The sequence below is a fragment of the Rhinoderma darwinii genome, chromosome 7, assembly GCF_050947455.1.
Source record: "Rhinoderma darwinii isolate aRhiDar2 chromosome 7, aRhiDar2.hap1, whole genome shotgun sequence".
NCBI classification, from domain to species: Eukaryota; Metazoa; Chordata; class Amphibia; order Anura; family Rhinodermatidae; genus Rhinoderma; species Rhinoderma darwinii.
Genome location: NC_134693.1, coordinates 10,900,745 through 10,912,561, shown reverse-complemented (window position 1 = coordinate 10,912,561; position 11,817 = coordinate 10,900,745). Strand labels below are relative to the sequence as shown.

The 11,817-nt window shown below is 42.7% G+C and overlaps 1 protein-coding gene across 16 annotated transcripts in view; it reads left to right on the top strand.

Moving 5' to 3' along the window:
* DOCK7 (dedicator of cytokinesis 7) overlaps nt 1-11,817 on the top strand; it is a 126,673-nt gene that overhangs the window by 98,148 nt on the left and 16,708 nt on the right. For all 16 annotated transcript variants that reach the window (XM_075832748.1, XM_075832747.1, XM_075832742.1 and 13 more), the window contains 8 exons: nt 788-884; nt 981-1,115; nt 2,174-2,326; nt 3,820-3,978; nt 4,897-4,997; nt 6,703-6,895; nt 8,124-8,267; nt 10,683-10,814. In XM_075832748.1, coding sequence (XP_075688863.1) covers nt 788-884; nt 981-1,115; nt 2,174-2,326; nt 3,820-3,978; nt 4,897-4,997; nt 6,703-6,895; nt 8,124-8,267; nt 10,683-10,814 — 1,114 coding nt within the window. The remainder of the gene's footprint in view (nt 1-787; nt 885-980; nt 1,116-2,173; nt 2,327-3,819; nt 3,979-4,896; nt 4,998-6,702; nt 6,896-8,123; nt 8,268-10,682; nt 10,815-11,817) is intronic.

Below are 11,817 nucleotides of genomic sequence, written 5' to 3'. Positions count from 1 at the left end.
AAAACGTGTGCCCCAGTGTGTACATTAATACCAATGGAGGCGATAGATGCCCCAATAGTGTAATTTGTGCTTACGTTTTGTGTGCTTATGTCCTATCCTTTTTTTTTTCCGTATACCGGAATAGTCTTGTCTGCTACGCTTTTCAGTACTTTTCAAAAACATAACAAACCTATACGTATTTATTTATTTGTATTGAAGTCAATGGACGACGTATGAATGACGTATGTAAACGTAACCCTACATTTGCATACACCAAACGTATACGTTTTCTATCACCGTATATAGGAAAGTACTCAGGTCATGTGACAAAACAGTGGCTCCCCCTACCAAGCCCCTTAGAACGGGGGCCATAAAACGCATCGGCCACTCCCCACTACTTCCCTTATGTTTTGACTTTGCAAATCTTTATTGATTTTGCTCGTGAACAAAAAACGTATACGCTTTATGAAGTAAGAACGGACTCAAACATATAAAAATGTACACGATAAAAGATGTTAAAAATGCCTTTGTTTTTGCAGCTTTTTTGATGTATATGTATTCTGCAACTGTGTGCGCAAAACGAGATGTGAACTGGGCCTTATCCTAAATACAGTCCTGACGGTTTTTATGGCCTTGGATGTTGTTACTTGTTTATGTTATCAGTGGTTCTTTCCCGTTGTGTGTTGACGTCTCTGAAGAAGCCGTGAAACGCGTCGTGTCTCCATTTGATATTTGGTTTTTTCAGCGTCTTGTGCCGTTATCAGCAGTTTTTTTGACTTCTATAATAATCTCTTCTCTTCCACATTAGGTCCAGAGCAGAACTGGATCATGAAGCTCTCATAGATGGCAACCTGGCCACCGAGGCCAATCTGATTATACTGGACACCTTGGAGATTATAGTCCAGGTGGGATTATCTCTTACAGTAGGGGATTGCAAAAGTTTTGTTTCCTGGATGGGAAATCTGGAAAATGCTTACGCGTTTTTTGTTTTTTTCCACCAGACTGTGTCGTTAACCGAGTCCAAGGAGAGTATCTTGGGTGGGGTATTGAAGACCCTCCTTCATAGCATGGCCTGCAACCAGAGCGCCCTCTATCTGCAGCACTGCTTTGCAACACAAAGGGCATTGGTTTCTAAGGTATGGCATAACTGGAGGGTGGGCGCACTCTGATGCAACTCACTTGGGCAATATAAAAGCTTGTTTCATCCATGAACCCGGGAGAGAAAACAATGGAAAAATAGATTTATGATTTGCTTAAATTTGACAAGGGAGGAGCAAATCTGGGGAAATCTGCAAATGGCCGGCAAATTGGAGAAACGCTGATTTGGATCCCTGCAACAAGTTTTGTACAGGCGGTGTACATTGCCACAGTTAGGCCTCATTCGTATTTAGGCCTTCCGTTGGAGGTACCGTATACGTCGGGATAACCCATGATGTATACCTCCAACAAAAGGCCCAAACATATCCCATTGCATGGCATACAGTGGGATACGTCGCCCGTAGACCGACCCTGGGAATACTCCTGAAGTCACTGTCCATATATGGACAGTGATGTTGGGAGCTCCCCGAGGTATATAAAGTATACCTGTGACGGATGCCATACAGTGGCATCCTTCACCCATAGGCTCCCATGTTTAAAAAACCATGCCATGTGGTATACATTTTCCTTGTAGAATCCCTCAGGATGGGATGCTGTAGTCTACTATGCTACTCCATCCTTCAAAAAAAACGCGATACCGACGTATACTAACTCGGCGGAGGCCAAAAGGGCACTCTTTTGGTCTCCATTGGGATAATGGAGCCATATGAACACATTTATATTGTACATCTGGAGCTTTAAATGTAGGGCAATAGCGTGATGTGAATAGGGCCTTAAAGGGGTTCTCTATACCACTGGCCTCTCAACAGATGTTTAAAGATGTTCCCAATAAGAGAAAAAAACAACTAAATTAGACTATAGCTTCACAAATATAAAAAAAACAAAACCATAACTGTCGTCATATAGGAGGAGAATCATTACATTTATGGCCGGCTGTACATGCAGCAGACAGACCTCACCACCCTTTGGGCTAGACCTAAACTTCTGTTTGTAAGGCCAGGCTCTCTTCTGCAGTGCCGTCGGATCACACTGGCGGGATCGTTTCTGTTTTCAGAATTATTATTCTAATTTCTGTGTTTGTTCTTCTCTCACCCAGTTTCCTGAGCTGCTGTTTGAAGAGGAGACTGAGCAGTGCGCTGACCTGTGCCTCAGGCTGCTCAGACATTGCAGCAGCAGTATCAGTACCATCCGATCACACGCCAGCGCCTCGCTTTACCTCCTCATGAGGCAGAACTTTGAAATCGGCAATGTAAGTTCGGCCATCTTCTCTTGGGTTTTTTTTTTTGTTTTTTTGGGGGGCTGAATTACTGTACTGGAGCAGGGTTTTTTGTATTTTTTTTAAGCCTCTGCATTAAAGGAGTCATCCGCTTTGAATAATCCATTTTTACCAGAAGGCTTCCTTGACAATAAGATGATCACATGATGGCCCACTGCTTAAAAGAGTTCTCCACTTTGGACAATTCCTACTTGTTAGAAGAGTCCCATGACAATAAGCTGATCACAAAGTCTCCCCCTGCTGGACCCCCAGCGATCTGTGGGAAAACCTGGCAGTAAGTGTTTAATATCCCTGCAGCGCCACCACAGGAGAAATGAAGTATTACACTTGGCAGGTCCTCCATACGGAGAGACGCTCTATGTAACCGCTCTCCACCCTGACCAAGAGATGAGGACCCTGAACAGAGGACCCCCCGATATTATGTCAGAACTCACTAATAGGGTGCATGACAATGGGTTTTCTAAACTGGACAACTCCTTTAAATTCTGGCGCATGTGTTTAGTTCACTTGCAGCGCCACCACAGGGAAAAAAAAGTATTACACAGATCCGACTGAAATCGATTGGCTGTCCATGTAGTGCCGCACTGATTAATAGATGAGTCCTGCCCCCATTAACTCCTATAAATTTCCTAATAAATTATTTAGAAATAGGTGTCCTAAACCAGACAACCCCTTTAAGTTGAAGGTGCTCATTCACGTAAGCGGATAATAAATGGTAATAATGATTATAAGAAGTTATTCAGCATCTTAATATGCACAATCAGTAGTGTCATCGGATGCTGCGATTTATGAGTTACCAAAAGTGGCGGACATTGCACCAGATTTGTCAAAGTGGCACACGTGGCATAATATATTCGGTGAAACTTGCGAGGCGTGTTAGACACTTTTCCTCCTGACGTGGCGTCAGAAAAATGACCCATCTTTTATCAATTTGGTGGATTTTACATCCATTTCAAAACGGTGGAGCGAGAAGTAAAAACTAATACTCACATAACTTTGGCGCACACCTTGTCGATTTTTGGTGGTTGTTTTTTTGGGCACTTTATAATTTTGCCCGTTTGCTTAGTATATCCCTCCATTGTGTTTTAATTCCTCACCATTTTCAAGATCTTGTTTCCATTCAGAGCCTGATCTAGTTTGTTACAATGTATCAGTGTAGGTTAGAGCAATAACCCGGAGGCCGGTATAGAGAATTGTTCTGATTCTGCTGCGTTCAGTTAAACTGCTTAGACTGACACATTATAACAAATTGCTCAGCTGTGCGCAGCACCCGCACTGGATGAGCTTTCAGCCTCAGAATATACATTAGAATGTTTCTATTCACTGCCAGCAAGCAACGATTGTAGCAATTGTGAATAATCGAAACGCAAAGTCTATGAGAAGGTTGTAGATCTTTGTCCGGACTCTCACTCCGTATGATTCTTCATGAAGTTTTCTACAAGTTGTTTCTGATGTTTATGTTGCAGAATTTTGCCCGGGTGAAGATGCAGGTGACCATGTCTCTGTCTTCCCTGGTCGGAACGTCTCAGAATTTCAACGAGGACTTTTTAAGGCGCTCCTTGAAGACTATATTAACCTACGCTGAGGAGGATCTGGAGCTACGTGAGACAACATTCTCTGATCAGGTGCGTGCACGGTGCCTGAGATGTAATTCTTCATATTATGATCCAAAACGAGTGGTCAACTATACGGAAGGTCATTACGTCGGGGGATTTCTGCACCTTTTCAAATCTTTATTAAAATGTTTTCTAAATCTCCTGCCTAAACTTAGAATTCAGTGATACAATTTTGGCTACCTGCAGCCACCACTAGGGGGAGCTCACTGTATACGGTGTTATTATTGAGCTCAATGGGATGTGTATAAATCTGTATGTAGTGAGCTCCTCCTAGTGGTGGCTGCATGTAGCCAGAATTGAAGACTAATGATCGGTAATATGATCATTTGCCGGCGTAAAAGGGCCTTAAATCTTCAATTTCCCTGCAGCCCCTGAACAGAAGACCCCCCTCTATTAACTCATAATTGCCCAATAGTGTATATGAAAATGGGTTTTCTAAGCTGGACAATCCTTTTAACTTTCATTGATTTCGAGTTCTGTGATGTGTTCGTCTCCATTTACATCTAAAGCTAAAACAGTGCATTGTGGGAGCTCAGGTGACAGCTAAGAAGATCGATCACGTCTCACAGGGGTGGAGGAGTTAAATCACTGTTTCCAAAGGCAACCTGCCGTTTTGAAAGCAGCTCTGGTTGTGAATGGAGAAAACATTAAATGACTCAACAGTAAAGCAAAGTGTTTGTAAACTTTTTGCCATCGTTTTTTGATGTAGCGCCACTGCCTCCAGTTATGAACGAGACCTCAGGGCACCGGCATGGTCACTATCATATCACATTTTAGGACTCACCTCTTTTTCTTGGCACTTTATTGGAATTATTTTTTGCATAAACCCTGAAATATTTAGGGTTTGTGTTTTTTTGTCTTTTTAATGTTTTTCCATTTTTTTATTTGAGAACATTTGATGTACTGTAATTTTTTTTTGTATTTCAGGTTCAGGATCTGGTATTCAACCTCCATATGATACTTTCAGACACCGTGAAGATGAAGGAACACCAGGAGGACCCGGAGATGCTGATTGACCTCATGTACAGGTGGGAGAATTTTTACCACTGCAGAATTTTTTTTATTGCTCCAATGCATACAGTTTTGTGTATACAGCTCCTATGCAGACCAATGTGTCTCCATGGTTACAGACTCTAAACAAACATTGTGTATAGTCTGAGCCCGCAGTCATGCGTTACTTCACTCTCTCCTACTATTGCTCGCTACAGACAGTACAAGAAAATGGAGCGGAGTGATCAGACTACACACAGGGTTTGTTTGTAGTCTGTAACCATAGAGACAAAGAATCAACTTTGTAATATACTTACCTTTAACTGGTTCCCGACACAGGACGAGTATGCTCGTCCTGAGCGGCGAGCACTTCGCGCATTAGGACGAGCATACTCGTCCTGTGTGACAGCCGTCCCTGCGCGCGTCTGTGCGCGCGATCGAGAGCGGGGCAACGGCTGTAATACACAGCCACGGCCCCGCTCTGACAGCGGAGAGGAGAGAAACATCTTCTCTCCGCCGTTAACCCTTTGAACGCCGCGATGAAAGCTGATCGCGGCGTTCAAAGAGAGGGGACTGCACGTTGATCGCGTCACAGAAGATAACTGTGACGCGATCAAAGCCCACAACTCGTATGGCCAGACAGCCCAGGGTCCATTGAAGGACCCCAGGGCTGTCTGAACATATTTCCTGTTGTTAGGGCATACTGAGGTATGCCCTAACAACTGCCTGTGTACGATCAGTAACAGGCTAATGTACTGGCATATAGATCTATGGCAGTACATTACAGTTACAAAATCAAAATCAAAATGATAAATCCCTTTATGGGATTAAAAAAAAAAGTTAAATGAATGTAAAAAAAAATTAATGATAAATAAAGAAATAAAAAGTAAAAAAAATACACAGAAACACACTTTTTTTAATACATAAACTTTTTAAAATATAAGTCCCAAAACATGAAATAATATAAACATATTTGGTATCGCCACGACCGTAACAACCTGTACAACTATCGTATAACATTATTTATTATGATCAGTGTATGGTGTAAAAAAAAAAAAAAAAAAAAAACTGCAGCGGAACTGCTTTTATTCTGCATTTTCGCCAAAATAAAAATTTATAGAAATTGAACGATAATGTATTTGTACCAAAAAATAGTACCTACATAAAGTACAACTCGTCCCGCAAAAAAACAAAGTCTCATACAACTACGTCGTACAAAAAATAAAAGAGTTATGAGCGTCGGGATGCAAAGAGGGAAATGTAAAAAAATTGCTCTGTCCTCAAGGCCAAAATTGGCTGTGTCCTTAAGGGGTTAAGATTCGCTCTGGTGGTCTCCATTGTTGTGTTTTGAGTCTGGCATGAAGACATGTTGTCCATAATGACGTCACGTGACCGCTAATCTGCGCTGTGGGATATTACGTCACTATGGATGAAATGTCACTGTGGCTAGTGACGTCATTATAGAAAACGTCTTTATTCCTGCAAATATATTACAAAGTTGATTATTTTTAGTTTGGGGTCTTCGGAGGGTTTTCCTGTTTTTGGGAAATCCCTTTAACAAGCTCTGGTATCATGAGTCTCCTCACTATTCACCCCTACAGATTCAGGATAGAGAACTGGCGGAGAGGATTCCATCAGTGGGTGGTCTAATGACCCAGGTCCTCGGTACTAGGAGATGCGGTGTACACGGCGCCGCTTATCTAACTTTTATTCTCATATATATATATATTTGTCTTGTTTTAGAATTGCCAAAGGTTATCAGACGTCCCCGGATCTGCGGTTAACGTGGCTGCAGAACATGGCGGGTAAACACTCTGAACGGAGCAACCACGCAGAATCCGCACAGTGCCTGGTGCACTCCGCCGCGCTGGTCGCCGAATATCTCAGCATGCTAGAAGACCGCAAGTATCTTCCAGTTGGCTGTGTCACCTTCCAGGTGAGTATAGACCAACAGTAAGGAAATAAAGCTTAATCATTGTATAGTGAAAAGTCCTGCAATCTAATATAGTTTATTTATGTTTCATGATTGCTTGCTGTCAGTGAATTGGAACATTCTTGTTTTCATCCAGAGGATTAAAAACTATACAGACCTAATACTCACCGTTTGGGATTTGAAACGCGTCTAGACAATCCTCTGTGAGGTAAACAGTCTGGACTCTGGACTGATACATTTTACCTGCACTGATACATTGTAACAAACTATCAGGCCAGGAGAGAAATTTGTGCTGCTGATGTGTTTACTTTACAGGATTGTCTAGATACAATTATAACGAACCTTCAGCTGTGAGAAATAGAATTATTAGGTTTGTACAGCCTATGGATGTAAACAAGAATACAGCAAGCAGATCTATTGAAAATGGGGAAGAATTAAAGAGCAAAGTAGATTAGAAGTTTCACAATTTTTCAGATGGGATACCCCCTTTTAATTTGCAACTCCTCCAAAAGCTGACGTTCTTGTTTCGTTTGAGAGACTGAAAACCCGCTCTGAAAATTTGCAAGTGACAGAGCTGCATGGCTTGTTACAATGTGTCAGAGCTCTCTATTATTACAAACTCTGCACCTGTTTCGTTTTGAATTTTCAGGATGGTTTTTCAGCCTCTGGATAGAAACAATTCATTGTCAGCAAGCAGAGATAATGAAAATGGGGAGCAATTGAAATGCAAAGTATATAAGAAAGTTGCACAACTTTTTATTACACAAAGTTTAAATGGGTATTCCGGTTAAAACAAGCTACCCCCTGTCCGTAGGGTAAGAGGTAACTTGCTGATCGGTGGGTGTCAGACAGCTCGGACCCCCACCGTTTACAGGAACCGGGACCCCGAACTCCTCGTTTGAACCTACATTCATTCTATATGGCAGCGCCGTACGGCTATCTCCGGCACTCCCATAGGGAATGAATGGAGCGGCAGTGCGCAGGAGTGACCTGCCGCTCGGTTCAAATGAGGGGTTCGGGGTCCCCGTTCCTGTAAACGGTGGGGGTCCGAGCTATCTAAAACCCATCGATCAGCAAGTTACCCCTTACCCTACGGACAGGGGGTAACTTATTGTAACCGGAATACCCCTTTAAGCTTTATTTAGATAAAACCAGAAAAAATCCCAGTCCTGTCTTTTTTATAATGCACGATTTACGGAGACGATCCCTTAGATATCGACTGTTTTTGCAGAACATTTCCTCCAATGTCTTAGAAGAGTCTGCGGTGTCGGACGACGTGGTGTCTCCGGATGAAGAAGGAATTTGCTCAGGGAAATACTTCACAGAGGCCGGACTGGTCGGACTCCTAGAACAGGCGGCAGCGTCGTTCTCCATGGTAACATAGCTTTATTTCGTGGTGGTTAGTTGCTTCCTGGCAGCGTTCTTACTATCCATGATCTCCGGTCACTTCTCACGCTGGAATATAAAGTCGACGGCACGAGTAACGTGTGAGCAGAAGGCGCTCGGCATCTTTACATCGGATGCATCTTTTATCCAGTTCATTTCTCTCCTCCGGCTCCTCGTCCAAGGAAATGTTAATTCGCCCTAAATACATTTCTGCTCCTGTCACGGAAGGAACTGGAGTTCTCATAAATCACGCAGCAGTGTACAGCGTATACAGTATATACTAGTGTCTCCAACCTGCGACTCTCCAGCTGTTGGCAAAACTACAATTCCCAGCATGCCCTGACTGCCGCACCCTTTATTAGAGGATTTGTATGTACCTGTATCCATACGCAGCGGGTGTCAGCTGTGTTTCACAGCTGACACCCGGGACTAATGGCCAGGAATAGCGATCGCTCTGTTCCTGGCTGTTTAACTCCTTAGATACTGCAATCAAGCACGATAGCAGCACCTAAGACATGAGAAAGAGGGGGCCCCCCCCCCCTCTGACAGCTCATTATCCCCCCCACAATTAGATTGGGGCGCCAATAGTTGTCATGGCAGCCCAGGGGCCTAATGAAGGCCCCATGGGCTGCCTTTCTTCATCTCCTGTTAAGCAGTGTCTCTGGCAGAAGCCCCTAGGGGGACTAAGCAAATGTGTAAAAAAACAAAAGTTAAATAAAGATTTTATTAGTGTAAAAAAAAAATTTTTAAAGTTAAAAAAAAAAAAACTTTTCCCATTTTTCTCTGAAGGAATGTAAAAAATATACAAAATTGGTATCCGTAAAAGTCAGAACTATTACATTATATCATTATTTATTGCGCACGGTGAACGCCGTAAAAAGAAAAAAATATAAACCAGAAATGCTGTTTTTTTGGTCACTTCAAATCCCACAAAAAATTAAATAAAATGTGTTCAAAAAGTTTCATGTAGCCCAAAATGGTACAAATAGAAACTACAGCTCACCCCGCAAAAAATAAGCCCTCATAGCGCACAATCGGCGGAAAAATAAAAAAGTTACGGCTTCAGAATGTGGCGACAAAACACAAATTTTATTTTTAACAATTCGTTTATTCCTTGTAAAAGGAGCAAAACCTAAAAAAAAACGATATAAATTTGATATCGCCGCAATCGTATTGACATTTTTACCGTACAGTGAAAGCCGTAAAACGTATCCCCTCCAAACCTTGAGGAATCGCTGTTTTTTTCCTATTCTACTCCACAAATATTCTTTTTTTCCGTTTTCCAATACATTATATGGTACAATAAATTGTGCCGTGAAAAACTACAACTCGTCCTGCAGAAAACCAGCCCCCATAAGGCTGTATCGACGGGAAAATAAAAAAGTTATGGCTTTTGGAAGGTGGGAAGGAAAAAATGATAACGAAAATCCCAAAAAATGCCTCCATCCTGACAGGGTTATCAGCATTAGAAAACCAGCTCCATTAAGCTGCAATACCACACACAACCTGTGGACAGGTGTGGTGCTGTTTTTGGGATAAAACAGCCATGTTGTTCTAATCCTGGACAACCTGGTAATTTTCTTTGCAGTCACCTGACAAAGGAAATGATCATCTAGAATTTAACATATTTGTTAAAAGCACCTGAACGTTAAATCACCCTTTAAGTGGTAGCCTGCAGTTCTTTATTACAGTCTGTAGGTGGTGCTGTATGCTTAAAGAGGTTTCAGGACTACAAAAACAGGTCTGCTTTCTTCCAGATATAGCGCCACACCTGTCCATTGGGTTGTGTCTGGTATTGCAGCTCAGCTCCATTGAAGTTAATGAAGCTGAGCTGCAATACCCCACACAACCTGTTGATAGGTGTGGCGTTGTTTTTAGAAGAAGACAGCCATATTTTTTTAAGACTCTGTTCACATCTACGTTGGAGCCTACGGCTGTTAAAAAATTAAATTAAACTTAAAAAAAACACGTCATCACACGGACTGTTTCAACGTTCGTCTGACTAAGCCCTCAGTCTCATCTTCCTCACCTTTCAGCAGCCTTTAGTTTCCCTTTCCCTGTCGGCAGACTCTCTGTAAATGGTCAGAAACCTCCTCAGCTCCCAAAAATCCATCTAGTGTAAAACCGTAACTAGAAGATGAAGGAGAGGAGGGGGATGCAGCTGCAGAGTGTCACTTTCTATGTGAGGAAGAGCAGCAGGGGAGAGACGTGATTGGTTCGGAGCCCACAGTTCAGATATCACATCAGGAAGAGCCGTCCCCTCCGCAGTAACGGAGAGAGGAAATATGCGATTCTGGAAATCAGCAGGTTCACTTTAAGCAGCGGAGTATATTGTAATGAACGGGTCGGCATTGGTTTATATTATTCTAGTTGTATCGTTATATCATCACCATCGATTTTTCAGGCCGGCATGTACGAGGCCGTGAACGACGTCTACAAAGTTCTAATCCCCATCCACGAAGCCAACCGAGACGCCAAGAAATTGTGCGCGATTCACGGTAAACTGCAGGAAGCATTCAGCAAGATCGTCCACCAGGTAATGAGATCCGCACCTCTCCCATTGTATGATGATGTAGTGAGGACGTGCGCCTCCCGGAGGCTTATCTGCACACTGCGAGTACCCCGTGTTAGTCTCATGTATATTATTCTCATATGTCTGTATCTCTAAGTTGTCTGATGGCATGAAGCAGAATTTGTAATTAATTTCCAGTTACTTCTCCCAAATGTAAAAAAAAAAATTCTACAAAAATAAAAAAAATGGACTCTCAGAATGGCTCCTCCCCCTAATTTGAATAAAATGTTTTTGGGCGTTAAAGGGGTCCTGGACTTTTAAACAATAATCCATAGATTTTAAGTTCATGATAAAGACTCCTCTCCTGATCCAACCGCTGGAGTCCGACAAATATCGTGCTTGCTCTGGGGTTGTCATGGCAAAATCAACTAGACTAACGGACCTTTAACACGGGCCAATTATCGCGCGAACAAGTGTTAGGACGACAGCTCATTCCTAAGGCCCTGTTCACACTGAGTTTTTTTGCAGGCAGAAAATTCTGCCTCAAAATTCAATCTGAAATTTTGAGGCAGATTTTGATCTGCCTGCACGCTGTTTGCCGCGTTTTTGCAGAGTTTTTCGCGTCTTTTGCCCACGGCCAAAAACGCTATCTCTGCCTCCCATTGATGTCAATGGGAGGTCAGAGACATAAACACCCGAAGATAGGGCATGTCGCTTCGTTTTGGTTTTACCGCTCGTGGGAAAAAAACGCCTCCGCCTCCCATTGAAATGAATGGGAGGCGGTTTAGGCCATTTTTTGACGCATTTTCCGACGTGGTTTCTGCGTCAAAAAACATGTAAAAAAAAACTGTGTGAACAGGGCCTAACCATTCATACAAATGCTCGTTCCCGATCATTGCCCTGTGTAAACAGATCAGCGATCAGCCGATGAGCACGCAAACGCTCGTTAATCGGCTGATCATGTCGTTTAATTCGACCAGAAAAACGGTCGCCAGCCGGCAGCACAGCTCCCTGTGTAGACAGGCAA